Source organism: Diabrotica virgifera, chromosome 6 (genome assembly GCF_917563875.1).
Source record: "Diabrotica virgifera virgifera chromosome 6, PGI_DIABVI_V3a".
Taxonomy (NCBI): Eukaryota; Metazoa; Arthropoda; class Insecta; order Coleoptera; family Chrysomelidae; genus Diabrotica; species Diabrotica virgifera.
The window spans coordinates 77,704,965-77,718,959 of NC_065448.1; the positions used below are offsets into that span (position 1 = coordinate 77,704,965).

Below are 13,995 nucleotides of genomic sequence, written 5' to 3' on the forward strand. Positions count from 1 at the left end.
GGTTCGACTGTATTAAGGCCCCGTCTCACCATCAAATAATTGACAGTTATTTGATCAAACTTGACAGTTAAGGCCCCGTCTCACCATCAAATAATTGACAGTTAATTTGATCAAACTTGACAGTTAGTGACACAAAGTGACAGTTAGTATGTATAGTTTGTGTCACTAGTCAAGTTCGACTGTCAAGTTTGATCAAATAACTGTCAATTATTTGATGGTGAGACGGGGCCTTTAGTGACACAAAGTGACAGTTAGTATGTATAGTTTGTGTCACTAGTCAAGTTTGACTGTCAAGTTTGATCAAATAACTGTCAATTATTTGATGGTGAGACGGGGCCTTTACAAATATAATCTGTATAATTTATAAGACTATACAAATCAAAGAAAATACCATTTTATAAATGCAAGAAACACATTTGATTTGTTTTTATTTCAAATTGAAAATAAAATGTGACAACTGTCAGATTTAACTAAAATGTCATGTTAGAATAAATGTTATAAATGTGTATTGGCATAGCCACCTTTAAGTTGGATTTATAGTTTGACGTAGCGTAGACGTAGACGCAACGGAGACGCACTGGAAAAGATCAACACCGAATTTTGTGTACTCGTGTTTATAGATGAACGCAAGCGCCTGACGGAACGTAAGAGAAACGTAACGTAACATAAGAGATGACCAACTTTCATCTTTTACAGTGCGTTTCTTCCGTCGGGCCAATCATAAGGCAGAATTTTGTTCTGTCACTCAAAGTGGACCCGCCCCGCCCCCTCATTCCTTGTGTTGTGTAAAAAGTTGATTGTCAACATATTCGAATTTTGTTAATTATTTGTTAATACAATGGATGTTAAGTTATTAATTTAATAAAAATATATCATAGAGTCATTTCAATATTTCAGATAAATATGAGTTGTTTATCAGCCTAATTCGTGGTTATCCACACATATTTATACGATAGGTAAATCCAATAAACATTTAAAGACCAGGAAATGAAACAAAATAGTTGGAAATCCCACGGCATGCGGCACCAAAGAGCATACTTTCGTTTATTTCCTAATCCATGTAACACACAAAACAGATAAATATTATAATAAATAATAGTATAAGTATAAATAAATAAACACAAAGTTTGTTTACTGTTCGTTTAATTTATAGGCTATGTTGTTGAATAATAAGTCATTGTTTACTCTTTCTACTCATGCGCAAAAATTCCGCTACGTCGATCTATAAATTGACATAAGACATAATATTTTCTTCCGTCTCCAGTCCGTTTCTTACGTCTACGTTGCGTCTACGTCTACGCTACGTCAAACTATAAATCCAGCTTTACTTTACAAGCCATGAAGAGAAAAAGGCAACGTCGCAATTGATGACGTCCGTAGTCTGACTTTCGGACTACCGCTTTCGAAACTACGATTTTAAAGTACAAATTCTGGTAAAATTTATAGTATTTTTTGAATCGAACAAGAAAATATTATTAATTGGAAGTTTGTACAAAATAATATTAAAAGTAATTCCTTGTAAGTAACGTTTATTATACAAAAAAAAAACCAATAACAAGAATATAAACGGGATTATTTTTTTCGAATCCTAAGAAAACTAATAAGTATTTTTCAAAAATTTAAACGCAGAGTGAAAGATTACGTTAGGACCAAGGACCCAAAGTTCCTGAAAACTTCTATGTTTATTTTAATAAGTTACATGGGTGAAAACCTAAGAAAATTTAGTGTGATTTTTAGATTCAAATATGTCATTAAAAAAAAACTTTTTATTCATTCTAAGGGACTTTTGGCCCTCGGTAATAAAGTAATCTTTTATTCTGCGTTTCAATTTTTCAAAAATACTTATTAGTTTTCTCAGAATTCGAAAAAAATGATTACCTTTAAAATACAGGCGTCGAAATTTTTCATTTTGTTCCTTTCCCCTTAAAGTTTGTCGAACTTATTTAGAAACACCCTGAATTGATAAAGAACAAATCTAGTTGTTAAACATAAGCAAATTAATAAAAAAAAAACAGAATGTTAAGAAAACCGGAGTCTATTAGTTGGGTTTTAATTTCAGTATTTTTTAAATGCCCGGTACACCATAAAAATTTAACTGTTTACCAACAATATTATTACAGAGGTATTGTTAAAGAATTAGGCATATTATAAAAATCACTTAAATCTGCCAACAGGTTTAGGAAATATAAGACATTAAAAATGACAAAATTTTTAAGTGGACGGATTTCTATATGCACGCAAGTTTATATAAAAATATATTATATTGAACTAAAATCATCTTAATAACATACCTTTTAATGTTCTTTATAATTTGGAGCACGAAATATTGTAAAATGTTTCAGTTTCTTTGTAAATACAGTGAAAATTATTAAAACAAATGAAAACTGTCAGAATTAATCGGTCTACCAATAGATGTTGCCAAGTTTCAATTGTCTAAGTTCGTACCTCATGTCACATCCCCTGTCAATACTGACAGTTCGTTGTGTCATTGTCATTTTATTGATTTTGTTGTTTCGTTTGTTGTAATGTAAATCTACATGTAATGTAAAGTGTGTTTCTTTACTAAATGGAATTGTTAAAGTGATTTCGTTTTTTGGGTGTAAAATTATTAACGAAATATATAAATCCAAGTGTAATAAAATGGAAGTAAAACAAGAGATTAGTGATGAAACGTGTAATGTAAAAGTAGAGTCTAATGACCTGGATGATGCTCCTTCGGTGGGCTTTAAATGTGAAATCAAGGAAGAAAACTATAGCCAAAGTACACATGGCACATATGATTATTTAGACTTAAATGAACAACCCATCAAAACTGAAATAGAAAAACATGGGAATAATTTTATTCCATTTGAAGAAAACCAAAGAAATGAAAAAGGTTAGTAACAGTATATTTACGCCTTTCTCCCATATTAAAACCCAATATTAGGGATATTTCTAGATTTAACAAAAGCATGTGATTGTGTAAACCATGATCTATTACTGAGAAAACTAAGCTTATATGGTATAAATTGTGTAGCTCCTAAGTAGTTCAAATTATTCTTATCAGGAAGATCACAAAGGGTAATTGTAACAAAGGATAATATGAATATTAAATCAGAAATTAAACCTATAAAATTAGGCATTCCTCAGGCAGCATAATAGGGCCGATAACTTTCATTTTGTACATAAACGACATGCCTTACTGTCTTGACACATTCTCTGCTGACTTTATTCGATAGTTGTTACCCAGGAGTGGTAAAAATATATTGCATTGAAAATCAACAGGTCACTGTCCCCTATCAGAGTCATGAGCATCTAGCAAAGGACCACTTTGACTCTGATCGGAGTCATGTGCAGTGAATGTGTTAATAGCAACAATTGTAGACTAATTAATTATGCTAATGATACAAAAATGTCCTAGTAACAGCAGATCATTTGGAGATTCTACTAAATGAATCTGTTGATATTAGTGGTTCTCCAGTGAAGGACTAATTATTAACCCATTAGTGCATATAGTCTGTTTAAAAGAATCTGAATTTTAACCCCCACTATATTAAAACTGTGGTTCTAAGAGACTCTGCGGACATAATATACAAATGCTCTTGGCAGTTCGTTTCAAGCATTGAAGGCGTTAAAGTGTTAGTTTATTTGCTATTCTGAAAACTATCGATGATGATGGATGCTGCTTTGTACTCCATGACAAATGGTGGCTAAATATGCAATTTTGATAGACAAGCTATATTATTATTTGGGGTTTTTTGGTAATTTTGTCATTTAGACCAGCGGTTCTCAATCTGTGGTACATGTACCACTGGTGGTACATTTCATTTTTTGAGGTGGTACACAAAACGCAAAACATCCAAAATCAGCACCACTATTATAGTTAACTAGATCACCTAGTTAGATATGTATTTCAGTTAGGTGGTACCAAAAATAATAAAAAGTATTTGGTGGTACATGACACAAAAAGATTGAGAACCGCTGATTTAGACAATTTATGCATTATTGTTTTTATAAATAATTACCTTTTTTGAGACAGCATTTTTGAAAAAATCTGTTTAAAAGGACTATATGCACAGAAGTCAACTATCGCATTATTTTCAGATTATCATTGTATCAGTTGTTGGAGTTGATAGAAGTGGGTAATACCGATAAAGATGGTGCAGATATTTATATTCTATTCAGCCTCCTGGGGTAAATTTAGTCGAATCTGAGGAATACAGTGATTGGTACTACCAAGAATCTGGTGACATCAATCGTTTGTCAAGGGGTATTTTGAACCAACCTTGTGAAATTTCATTTAAAAATGACTTTGATGACAATGAGGAAAATAATGCACACTGTCTGTTCCTCCACATAATTAACCAAGACGAAATTCTTTGAGCTAGTATATAAGGCTTCCTTTGTCTATAAGATTGTAAAGAAAAAAGATCCAATGCACCATCCAAAGCTAAACTTAAAAAAGCACATAATTGGACAAACCCAAATTTGAATAATGATATAGATGTTGATCTCCAAACCATACCACCTTCCTATGAAGCTCAGAATGCTGAGTCTCCAGTAGATTTTTTCCTGCTTATCTTGTTAGCAAACAGCAAAATCTAAATGTTTCTCTATACGAGTTTTATCTTATATTTGGTGCTATGTTACTTAGCGGATATGCAAAATATCCCAATAAACATATGTTTTGTAATTCTTCTGATGCTATTCCTATTATGCTAAAGAATTCTATGAGGCTACATCGATTTGAACAACTCATATGACATCAACATTTCAATGATAAGAGTAACATTAAACAAACCGATAAGTTGTTTGAACTCAGGTCAATTATCAGATTGCATTATAAGATTTTTAATGTGTGAATTGAGAAATCTTTTGATGAACATAATACAAAACCCAATATCTTAAATGTCTTCGAAACAGTATGGTCAATGTGAGAGTAAAATGTTAATTTACAATCAAATATTATATGTAAATCCCGAATTTCGTTCACACGTGTGACAGGAGTATTATTAATAAAATATTCATGGTGAATAGGCGAATGGGATCTAGCAAAAGTTGTTAAAAAGCATTTATTAATATTAAGTTCCATATCATTTCTACCACACCACTCATAAAAATCATTTACTTGTGACTGAAGCTGAGAAATGTTATCCTCATTTTTGACAGTGTTATATATTTTAACATCATCAGCAAACATTAAAAAGTTAACTTCCTTAAAAATAGAGTGAACATCATTCAAGAACAAATTAAATAAAAAGGGGCCACAGTGGGAACCTTGTGGTACTCCAGATGTAGCTGTAAAAGCATTAGAAACAAAACATTCTATTTTTACACTTAAACTTCGATTAGTCAGGTAACTTTGCATTCAATCAAAGAGACTTCCAGAAATACCATAGGCTGTAAGTTTCGCAAGTAAGATATTATGATTGACTCTATCGAATGCTTTAGAAAAGTCAGTATAGATGGAATCTACTTGTAACTTGTTTTCCAAAGCGATAACAATGTCATTCTGATAAAGAAGTAAATTAGTTACTGTAGATTTACCCTGTACAAAACCGTGCTGTTTATTCACCAGAATGAATACTGAATTCACAAGTAAGCTGCTTAGTAACTAAATAATCTAATAATTTTGGAACTGCTGATAAAGTACAAACTGCTCTGTAGTTTTCAACATTTGACTTTGAACCAGATTTAAATATAGGTTTTATGTAACTACATTTCCAGCAATCAGGAAAAAGCCCATTCTTGCAAAGATTTATTGAAGAGTATATACAATGGCTTAGATATAGTACAAACACAGTGTTTTAATAGATAGTTAGGACTGCCATCAGGGCCAAAATTTAGTTTAGGAGACAAATTGTGACTACTCTCAAAAATAGTATTAATGTTAAAAGAGCATGAACTCATGTTACCAGCATTTTCAAATTGATATTGTGGGGGAGGTAGTATTGTGGTCAGTGAACACTGTAGAAAAAAATTTGGGAATAAATTCAGAGCTTCCTCCAGTCCCCAGAACTACATACTTTGATCATTTCCTAATGTTCAATCTCAAATTAATCCCTTAATTCGTAATCTCACATTTTTTCTTAACTTCCTAAACTTTTATAGTTTCACCGTGTATGATTGAAACATTGGGAAACATCGAGTAATATTTTAATAATTAGAGTCCATTCAACCTGCAAACTTAATAAAATGCCAAATAATATATTTTCCAATTGAAATTTACAAGTTTTGCAATAGCTTCCTTTAAACTGTAGTTGCAATCTTTCAACATGCAAAGTCCGTAGTTCGGTTGTCATGCAACTTATTGATGAATTGTATATTTTGACGAGATTATAAATTACCCAAAGGGACTATTTTGGGTTGCAGTCTAATTGAAATAGTTACCTTGTTAACAAGTGCGTAAGTCGTTGTTAGAAGTTACGCCGAGTGTAATTATTATCAGTAGCTGTCATTAAAGGCAGTCTATCATAGAAAGTTACCTGAACATCATCTATAGTGTAATTATACGTAGCTGTCAATAAAACCATATTTTTACTCCACACTCAAACATTTATTTACCATCATCGATCGAGAAGAAGCGGACAAAAAGGCATTACAAAACAATTCGATCCTGAGATCTACGTCGAATTGTCCATTGGTGCTTCGACAAAACAACATCAAAAGGGCGTTAATTGGATTGGAGCTTTGAAGGAGACGACCCTTAGCGACCTGAATAGCTGTTCCCCAGTTCCGTACAAGATTGACGATCAAATTCGAAGTGTGGAGAAAAGAAAATATAAAGGCACCGAAATTAGAAGTAGAAGCCTTCGAGAACCTTTGAGCACCAGAGAACCTGAGTAGCAGTCCTTAAGTCTACGGTTCCAGCTGTTTGGAGGTGAAAAATCTAGCGGCATCCAGAGATCCAGCTCACCAGTTCCAGTTGCAGTTCTAAGAAAGAGGCAGCGCAGCAGATTCCAGGCCCACCCGGTGACATACAAGTGAACGTCGGGATAAAACTGTAAGTTTTTGAATATTCATTAATATTTAGGGCAGTGCATTTTTTTTTTATAAAGTAAAAAGTTTATTAAAGAAACTTAAGCATCGAATTTTACTAATTTTTATTGAAATATTTATTCTGTATACTGTATATCTATTTACTTAAAATATTTACTGGTAATATTTTGTCTAATTCAAATCTAACAGTTTGATTATTTGGATATTAAGTATATTTGGTAATTTTGATTTTTACAATTTGAAATTTTTAAAACATTTGATTTTCTAAACATATATAAAATCCTGACATACTGACACATTTAATAAATCAAGTTATTTTTATACTACAATCTTGCGTTTATTCAACTCCATATATTTATGTCGCATATGCATTTTTTTATAAAGACTTTTATGTCTCTGGCTTAAAAGTGAAATTATTTCATTGTACAAATCAGCGTTTTTGAGGTCGTTGGTTTATTATTGAGAAAGGTTTTTTTTGCTGAGACATTATTTTGAATATAGGTCAAGTTTATATTTAAAACATGAAGAGATTATACGCAGAACACGAAAAACTTAGACAGGAAATATCAAAAATCTTGACTAATATTAAAAAACTGAAAAAAGAAAAGCGTACTACAGAATATTTAAACATAAGGCTGCAGACAGTTGAAGAATTGTGGAATGACTTTGAGGAACAAAATAATGAAATTGTAGAAAAAGGTTCAAAAGATGATAAATATTTGACATCTAACTATTACGAACAAGTACGGAAAAAATATGAAGAAACGAAAAAGACTTTAGAGGAGTTTATTAAAAATTCATACAAGTCTTCGATAAAAATTAGAGAAGTAGAAATTAGAATGGGAAAACTTCATAATTTATTGGAAGACGACGGAAACAATGAAGATATACAAGAGGATTTAAAAGAAGAGGTACAAAAAATAGATGCTTTAATAATGGAAATAACTGTGGAAAATGAACAGGATGCACTAGAAGGTGAAATAGAAAGATTTTATACGATGAAAAGAAGGGTGCGGTCGATTATAAAAGTAAATAAGAGATTGGAGGCGGAAGGATGCAAGAAAGAAAAAATAATACTACCTCAGGCGAAGTTACCCTCTTTTGAGGGAAGATACGAGGCTTGGGGAACATTCTTTGATATTTTTAAACATTTGATACATGAGAATAACCAACTATCAAATGTGGAAAAAATGCAGTATCTGAAAACAAGCCTCCGAGGAGAAGCAAGTAGAATAATACAACATTTAAACACAACAGAAGCAAACTACAGTGCTGCGAGGATGAATCTATTTATATTAATAGACAAGATACTTCAGGCTGCGGAGATAAAAGAAGCGTCAGCAAAGGCGCTTAAAAAATTACATGATACTATCCACGAATGCTTAGAAGCGATTAGTGGACTAGGTATAATGACAGAGTCCTGGAGTCCTCTTATAGCAAGGATAAGCATGTTAAAGTGGGACACAGAAACCAGGAGATTATATGAAACGTCAATTCAAGACAGTAGGGACATTCCGACATGTAAGTCAACACAGGAATTCCTACAAAGAAGATTCCAGACATTGGAGATGTTGGAAAAAGAAAGGAAAAGGACAGATCACAAACAACAGGCAAAGAAGAAGATAACCTGTGTGGTATGTCATGAAGAACATAAACTGTACAAATGTCCAAAGTTTCTAAGTCTACAAGTACGTGAAAGAAACAAAATCGTAAAGGAAAAGCAATGGTGCGGTAGATGCCTACTACATAAAAAAGAAGTACCATGTTATTCCACTTATAGATGTGCAGAATGTAATGGACAGCATAGCTCATTACTACACATGTCAGAAGGTCAGTATGATAACAGAAGGAAGTCTGAAAACAGAAGGCCAAAAAAAAAGACCCAATTCTAGTGGGATCAGAGATGACAACAGTTACGACGGATCGTCAAGGAGACAAGAGAATACTGTGAGCTGTTTAAGTCATCAGAATGAAGAAGTGCTACTTGCAACGGCATTAGTACGAGTAAGAGACTCAAAAGGAAGCTCACAATTGATGAGAGCATTGATTGACCAAGGCTCGCAGTCATCATGCATTACGGAGCAGGCCGCTACAAGTCTCGGAATAAAAAGAAAGGCTGTGCACGCTCAGATATCTGGAATTGGCAATGAAGACCCAAGGACGTCGAAATGGAGCGTGACATTAAAATTACAGGCGCATTTCAAAAATGAATTTGAAATGAAGACCGAAGCACTTGTGCTACAAAAAATAACAAAGAATCTACCGGAAAAGGAGATACAAATAAAAGAAAGGAACCATAGGAATTTAGTTCTGGCGGATCCAAATTTTAATGAAACAGGTCCAATAGATATTCTATTAGGAGCCAAAGAATATAGTTTGATATTACTGGATGGAGTAGATCGAACGAAGAATGTCATAAAACTTCGAAATAGAAATAGAAAAACAACTAGTTTCACATACAAGTTATTACAAATAGTCAGAGAGCCCAACGCACGAAAGGCAAAAAGAGGATTTAGAATGTGGGAAAAAATTATTCGTTATAAGTATAATATATTTAATATTTTTAACATATTAAAACGATCAAATGCAGACCTGAAAAGGAGGAAAATGTCAGCACGTATGCATATAGTGAGAAAATTAGTCAATTTTGTCACATCTCTTCCATTGTTGGTAAAAGATGGCGTTGGTGTCTTGTTGTTGGTCCCAAGGAATCTACTTGCAGTAGATTTTTAAAAGCCGATCAACATATCCAATCATAATGTAGCCATTCGGGGAGATGAGTTCCTCGATGAGAGTTCGAAAAAACACAGCATCACAACCAAATTTAATTAACACTTTAAAACAGTTTCATCTGGAACAGTTTCACTTAAATAGATTAGATTTGAATTAAACAGAAAAGCTGAATCATAAATTCTAAATATTCAAGTTATAGGTAGCACTGCTCGAGTGAGATAATAATTCAAAAACCGAGTGAATAAGTGTTATTATTGTTATATTATTATTATTTTATATTATAATGTGTTTAAACATTTTCTATTGGTCGTCTCTTTCTTTTAAGTGGCCAATATGTTCAATCTCAAATTAATCCCTTAATTTGTAATCTCACATTTTTTCTTAACTTCCTAAACTTTTATAGTTTCACCGTGTATGATTGAAACATTGGGAAACATCGAGTAATATTTTAATAATTAGAGTCCATTCAACCTGCAAACTTAATAAAATGCCAAATAATATATTTTCCAATTGAAATTTACAAGTTTTGCAATAGCTTCCTTTAAACTGTAGTTGCAATCTTTCAACATGCAAAGTCCGTAGTTCGGTTGTCATGCAACTTATTGATGAATTGTATATTTTGACGAGATTATAAATTACCCAAAGGGACTATTTTGGGTTGCAGTCTAATTGAAATAGTTACCTCGTTAACAAGTGCGAAAGTCGTTGTTAGAAGTTACGCCGAGTGTAATTATTATCAGTAGCTGTCATTAAAGCCAGTCTGTCATAGAAAGTTACCTGAACATCATCTGTAGTGTAATTATACGTAGCTGTCAATAAAACCATATTTTTACTCCACACTCAAACATTTATTTACCATCGTCGATCGAGAAGAAGCGGACAAAAAGGCATTACAAAACAATTCGATCCTGAGATCTACGTCGAATTGTCCACCTAAATATAAATGGCAAGGTACATCATAATTTTTCTTGCGACTCTATAAATTTCCAAAAAGTGCGTGAGTCGTGAGTCACTATTAATTCTAAATTCAGAATCTCTAACATATAAATTATAACAATCTTTATTTAGTCTACTACATTCAGATCTTAAGTTATGAAAAATAATAAAATCATCATAATTGTTGATCATCTTATATCTTTTATGATATTTTTTCTTTTCTATTATTAATCGTTTTAACTCCTGGCTAAACCAAACTGGAAATGAACTTGTCATACATACTTTTTGAGGAACATAAGAATTTATTGCATGATTGGTAATATCGTAAAATTTAGACACAGCGTCCTCAATATTCAAAGCCTTTAGTGACTCACAATTTATTTCTGACAAGAAAAAGTTCATACCTATGTAATCACCGTTTTTAAAATCATAATATGACTCTGCGAACTTTAAAGAATCACTGTTATTTATTATATTAACATCAAACATTACACCATTGTGGTTAAGGAAGTTAGGAAAAATTAAATCAGCAGCATTTACAACACTCAACTCGTTACAATTAGAAAAGATTAAGTCTAAAATTACGTTTCTACTATTGGACACAAAATTATTTTGAAAAATGTTGTAGAAACTGTAGCAATTAACCATATGTAAAGCTGGTGAATTTGGTGGATAGTTCAATAAACTAACCCCTAAATTATCGTTTGTCCACATAACATTTGGAAGAATAAAGTCCCCAGAAATAAAAACCTTAGAGTAGTTATTGTTCATTAATATAAAATCAAGGACATTACAATGATCTTCATATATTTCATGATCAGACCGTGCTGGTGTGTACACAGAGCCAAAAATAACTTTTTCTATTCCAATATTAACTAGTACAAAAATTTGTTCAACTTTAGAATGAGGTATAGATAAAGCAAAACTGTTAAACTTTTTCTTAACAGCTATAAGGACACCACCACCTCTTCCCTTATCTTTAAAATGATCAAAATTATCACGATCTGCTCGAAAGATATTATAATCAGAATCCAAGCCCAATTCTGAATCAGAATAGCTATTTGTCAACCATGTTTCAACAAGTATAATAACATAACTCGAACACAATACACTTAGACTAAAATCTATCAACTTCGTACGCATGCCTCCCACATTATGAAAATAAACAGATAGCTTTGAATGATTTAAATTAGATTTATCCCTACAGATTAGTTTTTTTCTCTAAGAGGTAAAATTTTAGGAATTCCATGCACATACTTGATAGTCAGATTTGTTTCACCAGTACTCTTTTTTTATTTCCAGTTCCTTCCTTTTTTTTTTTTTTTTGGGGAGGTGAGAATCTTCAAAAGACCGTCTGGGAAGGTGTCCCAGGTGTGTCGGATTCGATCCGTCACGCTTCACCGTGCCGAACCGCCTACCGACTAAACTCACCTCCTCTTCCTCCAGCCGACAGGTCTGGAACCGCTCTTGGCGAGCATGTCTGACCCGTCGACCTTACTCATAACTCCCCCCGGGCACCCTCTGCGTGCACTCCGTAGATTAAGCGGCCACCCAGCCGCCTCGTCCCGCACACACCCCGCACAAAGACCGGTCGGTGAAGACGACCGTCCCGTGCAGCCCATGTGCGGGTGGGGCGACCGGGGTGCCCCCAATCAAACATGAACTAGCAAAAGGATACCAGTCGACAGTTACGAGCAACTCCAAACATTCGTGCTTTCATCAATTCGCACTCACACTCATACCCATTCATTCTACAGTTAAAAAGGAAGCAGTCAGTGAGGTTGGGTGTAAAAATCCTCCCCCACTACCTGATACAAAACAAAAAACAGACTAAAAAAACAAGACAAAACAGAAAGTAAACAAAACAATAAAAAGGCGGTCAGCATGGGTTAGATCATTGATTATAAACACACACATAGATACCTCACTCTAAGGTAAAAACGAATTCAGTGTTAAACTCCGCCTACTTACACCTCTTTACCCCTCAAGCCTAAGTACTACCTGACTGTATGGTGGCGACATTAATTGAAATCTTTGCCAAGATTGAAAAATAAATTTGAGTTACCTGCTCCAGCCATTGTCCAGTGCAATAGACGACAATATAAGGGTAGCATTCAGCATTTTCACAAATAATTTTAACGTGCTTGTAATCTATATTATGGAATTCCGATTTTACTTCAGAAAAAACGCTAAAAATTGATTAATGAAAACAGTAGAGGATTTTTAAAAATTATTTATTTATCAATACACTACAAAGGAATAACAAAATATAAAATACATAATAAAATTAGCAGTGATAAATTACATGTCATGTAAATTACTTTTTTGTAACTTTTCAAACAAATTAATTTCCAGAATTGATGCAAACTAAAATATTTCAAGCTAAGATACATAATTTATTTCCAGATTTAGTCCATTCACTCACGGTAAAATATTGCAAAAAACCTCCTAATTTTAAAGAATCGCTTGGATTGACATGAAATTTGGCTTACGCCTAGCTAAGATGTCAAAGAAAAACAAATGATGTACCGATGTGTGCTTTGGCCCTATGGTTCAGTATCACCCCTTCTCGGGAGTGAAAAAATATATGTTCAAGATAAGTTCAGAAGTGCCTAAAATCACTAATTCTAAGCAACTTTTGTTCTATAGAGTTTTTTCACTACGTCAATACTTATTTCGAGTTATTGAAAAATAAGTTCTTTTTCGTCAAATTCCATGTTGAATATTTCAACGTGAAATAATAAAAAAAATGAAGCACTTTTCGACGAAAACTCATTACAACTTTTTATAAATTTTTACAAAATAACTGCAAATATCTAGGAACCTGGGTAAATAAAAACGATGACCAATGTATCTATTAGAGAAATCAGGACACGCATTGAAATTGCAAGACAAGCATTTATAAAAATGAAAAAAATGTTTGTTAATCGAGATCTTCCTCTGTAGCTGAGGATAAGAGCCTTAAGATGCTACGTGTTCTCGACTTTGTTACATGGAATGGAAAGCTAGACACTAAAAGTAGACAATATAAATAAGATGGAAGCATTTGAGATGTAGTGCTATAGAGGGATTTTGAAAATACCTAGATCTAACGAGTTACAAATGCAAAAGTATTAAGAAGGTTACAATGTTACAAAAGGATTGCGAGGTGATAAAGAACATCAATACAAGAAAGCTGGATTTAGGCCAAATTACCAGAGGAGCGAAATATGAGATATTAGGCTCATAATGCAAGGTAAAATTAAGGGTAAAAGATCCATAGGTAGAAGAAGAATTTCCTGACTGAGAGACTTAAGAGAGTGGTATAGTTGCAGCTCAATAGATATTTTCAAAGCAGGCGCCAATAAG

General features: G+C 33.1%; 1 protein-coding gene across 4 annotated transcripts in view; it reads left to right on the plus strand.

Annotated features, from left to right (window-relative positions):
* The first annotated feature begins 2,511 nt into the window (after positions 1-2,511).
* LOC126886450 (zinc finger protein 227-like) overlaps positions 2,512-13,995 on the plus strand; it is a 284,346-nt gene continuing 272,862 nt past the window's right edge. For all 4 annotated transcript variants that reach the window (XR_007698623.1, XR_007698622.1, XM_050653392.1 and 1 more), the window contains exon 1: positions 2,512-2,875. Coding sequence is in view for 2 of the 4 variants with exons in the window: in XM_050653392.1 (XP_050509349.1) it covers positions 2,641-2,875 (235 nt within the window). In the remaining 2 variants the exon portion in view is untranslated. The remainder of the gene's footprint in view (positions 2,876-13,995) is intronic.